At 47.7% G+C, this 6442-nt stretch overlaps 1 protein-coding gene across 1 annotated transcript in view; it reads right to left on the minus strand.

Moving 5' to 3' along the window:
• The window catches only part of LOC143956100 (uncharacterized), a 30248-nt gene extending 24042 nt beyond the window's left edge, over positions 1 to 6206 (minus strand). Inside the window, exon 1 of the mRNA XM_077466236.1 lies at positions 3424 to 6206. Within this exon, the coding sequence (XP_077322362.1) occupies positions 3424 to 5396 (1973 nt within the window). The 5' untranslated portion in view covers positions 5397 to 6206. The remainder of the gene's footprint in view (positions 1 to 3423) is intronic.
• Positions 6207 to 6442: the final 236 nt, after the last annotated feature.

Here is a 6442-nt window from a genome sequence, read left to right on the forward strand (position 1 = left end):
CTGTGCCAGTGTTCCAGTGTGCCAACCTGTGCTTGAGCCCCTCCCTCTGCCCGGCCCTTACCCCCACCTATGCAGGGCTCCACTGCAGTGGTCCAGAGGTGCCAGTCCAGTGCTGATCCTCAGCCTGCTGATTGACTTCTCCGCTGCCATCTCCCTCACTGACACCACCACTAAGATAGAACACTGACACCAGCACCGCGATAGAGACTGAGCACTGACACCAGCCCTGAGATAGAGAGCGCTGACACCAGCACCGAGATAGAGAGCACTGACACCAGCACCGAGATAGAGAGCACTGACACCAGCACCATGATAGAGAGCACTGACACCAGCACCATGATAGAGAGCACTGACACCAGCACCGAGATAGAGAGCACTGACACCAGCACCGAGATACAGTGCACTGACATCAGCACCGAGATAGAGAGCACTGACACCAGCACCGAGATAGAGAGCACTGACACCAGCACCGAGATAGAGAGCACTGACATCAGCACCGAGATAGAGAGCACTGACATCAGCACCGAGATAGAGAGCACTGACACCAGCACCGAGATAGAGAGCACTGACACCAGCACCGAGATAGAGAGCACTGACACCAGCACCGAGATAGAGAGCACTGACACCAGCACTGTGATAGAGAGCACTGACACCAGCACCGAGATACAGTGCACTGACACCAGCACCGAGATAGAGAGCACTGACACCAGCACCGAGATAGAGACTGAGCAGTGACACAGTGCAGACTGTCCCTCAGTCCCTACACTGATAAAAGACAGCTGCAGAATCAGTCAGCACTCAGCTCAGCAGTCAAGTATAATAGGCTTTCTATATTTGAAAGAAAGTATATTATACGTGTACAACCCTATATACTGTACACCTATACCAGTCCTTAAAAAGGACCTCTGTGGACTTACTAGTAATAGCTAGTGATTAAACTGACTGTCCCTGCTCCACACAGTGTCCTGTCCCTACACTGACAAAAGACAGCTGCAGAATCGGTCAGCAGTGCACTCAGCAATCACCAGCACAGCAGTGCACCAGAACCCTATATACTGTACACCTATACCAGTCCTTAAAAGGACTTTTGTGAACCTAATAGCTAGTGATTTGTGTCACTACAGTCTCTCCCTGCTCCACACAGCAACCTCTCCCTACACTGACATAAGACAGAATGTAAAATGGCCGCCAGATCAGGTCTATTTATAAGGTAGGGGGAATGTCTAATTGTCCATGTGCTGAAATGTCTCAATTGGCTGTCCTGTACCCCATGATGGATGTGTCATCATGGGTCAAAGTTCTTTCACAATATAAACGCTTATGTCTGCTGTGCGAACAGCGCCAGAAGTCCGCCGGTTTGGTGAATCGTGAACACGCAAAATTTGCCGCGAACCGACCGCCGGGTGAACCGCAAGGCCATCCCTATTTAGGAGGGTGTCTATGGGAATGTTCGACTATCCTTCCAGAAGAGCATTTGTGAGGTCAGGCACTGATGTTGGAGGAGAAGGCCTGGCTCGCAGTCTCCGCTATAATTCATGCCAAAGGTGTTCTATCTGGTTGAGGTCAGGTTTCTGTGCAGGCCAGTCGTCAAGTTCCTCCACCCCAAACTCGCTCATCCCCATGTCTTTATGGACCTTGCTTTGTGCACTGGTGGGCAGTCATGTTGGAACAGGAAGGGGCCGCCCCCAAACTGTTCCCACAAAGTTGGGAGCATGAAATTGTCCAAAATGTCTTGGTATGCCGACACCTGAAGAGTTCCCTTCACTGGAACTAAGGGGCCAAGCCCAACCCCTGAAAAACAACCCCCACGGCATAATCCCCCCCTCCGCCAAATGATTTGGACCAGTGGACAAAGCAAAGTCCATAAAGACATGGATGAGCGAGTTTGGGGTGGAGGAACTTGACTGGCCTGCACAGAGCCCCAACTTCAACCCGATAGAACACCTTTGGGATGAATTCGAGGCCTTCTTGTCCAACATCAATGCCTGACCTCACAAATGCTCTTCTGGATGAATGGTCAAACATCCCCCTAGACACACTCCTAAACCTTGTGGACGGCCTTCCCAGAAGAGCTGAAGCTGTTATAGCTGCAAAGGGCCAACTCAATATTGAACCCTACGGACTAAGGCTGGGATGTCATTAACGTTCAGGTGCGTGTAAAGGCAGGCGTCTCAATACTTTAGGTAATAAAGTGTACATGAGGGGGTCCAACAGACTCCTGATGTCTCATAAAAGACAATCTGTCACCGTGACAAATTCTGGCCATATTTAAAAGACTACAGGGATTTCCCATGATCGGCAGCTCCACCTAGTGGCCATAATTTTTACCCGAAATAACGCAATTGGAAAACCAGCAATATAACATTGTTATGGCCACTAGATGGCGCTGACGATGATGAAATCACTGTATTAGTCATATCATGGATTATTAATTATGGCTGGACATGCGTGTCACATTTGTCCAGATAATTTTTTTTAAAAAGACCTGTAAGTGTTTGTGAAATCTTCCACCACAAAATGTACTCAGCTAATGAGAGATAATGACTCAATTTTTATTTTAAAAGGCCTAGAGGACCGCCTTTTAAGTGTGGTGGGGTTAACGCGTTTCGTCCTGACAGACGACTTGAGAAAACAGACCTCTTGCAAGAGTTTACACCACAAAATGTACTCAGCCAATGAGAGGTAAGGACTGCATTTTTATTTTTCTCCTGCTATCAATGGCCGACACGGTACAACACTTCATCCATGTCTTTGGTGATCTCTGATCTCCTTATCAACTGTTTCTTGCCGTTTCTTATGTTGTTGCCTTTTTATTTTGGAAAGTTTTATTATCCCCCCCACATGGGTGTGGCCCCTTTCTCAATACTATGTTTCAATGGGAGAAACATTTACCAATCCGACCTCTAGATGGCACTGTAGTATCATCCATTGAATAGGACATCTTTGTCAAAAGGTCAGGCTATGGTTGAGGTCTATGAACATGGCCATCAGCCATGGAGTATATCTGAGGTGTATATCAGGGGGTGCTTCTTCCCCACATGTCCAGCAACATTCATACACAAGACATTTCCCGCACTCACTAATACATCTCGAGGGTTGTGTGGGACCCCCCGATGTACAGGAAGACAGGACTTTAGTGAGGAACAATTCCCTCACTCAGGACAGGAATACGGCTTCTCCCTCATGTGTAATCGCTGATGTCTGTCACGATGTGACTTACTTGAAAAGCATTTCCCGCACTCAGGACAGGAATACGGCTTCTCCCCCGTGTGCGACCTCTGATGTCTGCCAAGATGCGACTTACTTGGAAAACATTTCCCGCACACAGGACAGGAATACGGCTTCTCCCCCCTGTGCGCTCTCTGATGTGCGGAAAGTTGTGACTTAAATGAAAAACTTTTCCCGCACTCTGGACATGAATACGGCTTCTCACTTGAGTGACACCTCTGATGTCTGTCAAGTTCTGACTTTAGTGCAAAGCATGTCCCACACTCAGGGCAGGAATATAACTTCTCATCCAAGTGGAACTTCTGATGATAACAAAGACTAGACCGATTTGAAAAACATTTTCCGCACTCACGACAGGAATACGGCTTCTCGCCTGTGTGCACTCTCTGATGATTATAGAGACTGGTCTTATCTGATAAACATTTTCCGCACTCAGGACAGGAAAGTGGCTTTTCTCCCGTGTGAGACCTCCGATGTCTGTAAAGATGTGATTGATTTGAAAAAGATTTCCCACAATCAGGACAAGAATACGGTTTCTCACCCGTGTGCAACCTCTGATGTCTGGAAAGATGTGACTTGCTTGAAAAACATTTTCCACACTCAGGACAGGAAAACGGAATCTCCCCCATGTGTGATCTCTGATGATTATGAAGACTGGACTTGTCTGAAAAACCTTTTCCGCACTCAGCACAGGTATATGGTTTTTCCCCTGTGTGAGATCTCTGATGTCTGTAAAGATTAGAGTTGTCTGAAAAACATTTCCCGCACTCAGAACAGGAATACGGCTTCTCACCCGTGTGATATCTCTGATGTCTGTAAAGATTGGTCTTGCCTGAAAAACATTTCCCGCACTCAGAACAGGAATACGGCTTCTCCCCTATGTGAGACTTGTGATGTGCGACAAGACGTGCTTTTTTTGCAAAACATTTCCCGCACTCAGAACAGGAAAATGGCTTCTCCCCGGTGTGAGATCTCTGGTGTTTGACAAGATCTGATTTTTGTATAAAACATTTCCCACACTCGGAACAAGAATGTGGCTTCTCACCTGTGTGAGTCCTTTTATGCACATTGAGACCGGATTTAAAACGGAAACACTTCCCGCACTCGGAACAGGAAAAACTCTTATCTGTTGGAAGGGCGGCACCATCCATCACAGTCTGAGGTTCCTCAGGATAGGAGGAAGACGATGGTCCGGCACCGTCCCGCACAGTCTGAGGTTCCTCGGGATAAGAGGAATACGATGGTCCGGCACCGTCCCGCACAGTCTGAGGTTCCTCGGGATAAGAGGAATACGATGGTCCGGCACCGTCCCGCACAGTCTGAGGTTCCTCGGGATAAGAGGAATACGATGGTCCGGCACCGTCCCGCACAGTCTGAGGTTCCTCGGGATAAGAGGAATACGATGGTCCGGCACCGTCCCGCACAGTCTGAGGTTCCTCGGGATAAGAGGAATACGATGGTCCGGCACCGTCCCGCACAGTCTGAGGTTCCTCAGGATAAGAGGAATACGATGGTCCGGCACCGTCCCGCACAGTCTGAGGTTCCTCAGGATAAGAGGAATACGATGGTCCGGCACCGTCCCGCACAGTCTGAGGTTCCTCAGGATAAGAGGAATACGATGGTCCGGCACCGTCCCGCACAGTCTGAGGTTCCTCGGGATAAGAGGAATACGATGGTCCGGCACCGTCCCGCACAGTCTGAGGTTCCTCGGGATAAGAGGAATACGATGGTCCGGCACCGTCCCGCACAGTCTGAGGTTCCTCGGGATAAGAGGAATACGATGGTCCGGCACCGTCCCGCACAGTCTGAGGTTCCTCGGGATAAGAGGAATACGATGGTCCGGCACCGTCCCGCACAGTCTGAGGTTCCTCAGGATAAGAGGAATACGATGGTCCGGCACCGTCCCGCACAGTCTGAGGTTCCTCAGGATAAGAGGAATACGATGGTCCATCTACACTGTGTGGTGCCGGATGGACATTTGAGGTAGTCGGGTTTTCTCCTGGACTATACTGTGTGATGTCCTCATCTTCTACTTTACAGTCTGGAGACAAAGTGAGACAATCCTCTGAGGTTTTCCTCATCTCCCGTCCATCTACTAAAATAGAAATACAAAGATTATTACTAGACATGAGCTGATTGGTTCCCCTAAACCAGGACTCCGCCCACATCAGGCAGCTTTGTCTCTGAAGATCTTACAATTCCCCCCTCAAGGTAACTAGTAAATGGGTCCTCTGATCTCCTACCAGATCATTTCTTTATTCATGGACCTTAGTCAGAGAGGGAGGAAACAACGAGAACTGTCTTTTTATAAATTTCTGTTCATACTGCCATTACAAGCAGGCGTTTGAGGTGGGATTTTAACATTCCTTAAAATACCTACCCTGTTCCCCCCCCGAAAATAAGCCCTACCCTGAAAATAAGACCTACAAGGACTTTAACTAGGGCTTATTTGGGGTGGGGGGGGGGGTAGGGCTTATATTGCAGCCATCACCGACAATCACGCTAGGTCTTATTTTTGGGGGAAACGGGGTAGTTAAGCATTTAGCAATAAATAATATGGACAGCGGACAGGGCTGTTCACATTATCAAAGCAGGAAGTGTTTGTGTCGTGTCAAAAATGAAGCTACAAGCCAAATTCTGAAGCTTCTCAACGCCTTCCATTTAAGTCTATGGAAACGTACCATAAATGCGCCCGGCGCGCATTTGTGGCGCGCTAGACCTTGTTCGCAACAAAAGGAACAAAAATTGCCATCTGGGGTGCCAGTGAAAGGAATGGATCGGGAGGGGGGAGAACAACCAAGATGAAGACTGGACTGATCCTGAAGACCCCCATCATTGGGTTATTGACTCCTCCCCCATTATCACTTTCTGTTTAAGGTTCCAAAGTCTGAGGATGTTATCAGATTATTATCACCATGTAAAAGTCTGTGCTCCAATCACATCATCTGATATAAAATGTCCAGCTGGTAGGAAATGGGGGTAACAAAAGAGAATACATATTATATATATATATATATATATATATATATATATATATATATATATATATATATATATATATATACACATACACATACACACACATACATATATATATATACACACATACACACACACACACATATACACACACACACACATTTGTAATCGGAGTCTTCAAGTGGGAAATGCGATATTACTTACCCACTTGCCGACCAGCGCACGCCGATGTACG

This window comes from Lithobates pipiens, unplaced genomic scaffold (genome assembly GCF_037356315.1).
Source record: "Lithobates pipiens isolate NorthernLeopardFrog02 unplaced genomic scaffold, aLitPip1_a1.2 Scaffold_35, whole genome shotgun sequence".
Taxonomy (NCBI): domain Eukaryota; kingdom Metazoa; phylum Chordata; class Amphibia; order Anura; family Ranidae; genus Lithobates; species Lithobates pipiens.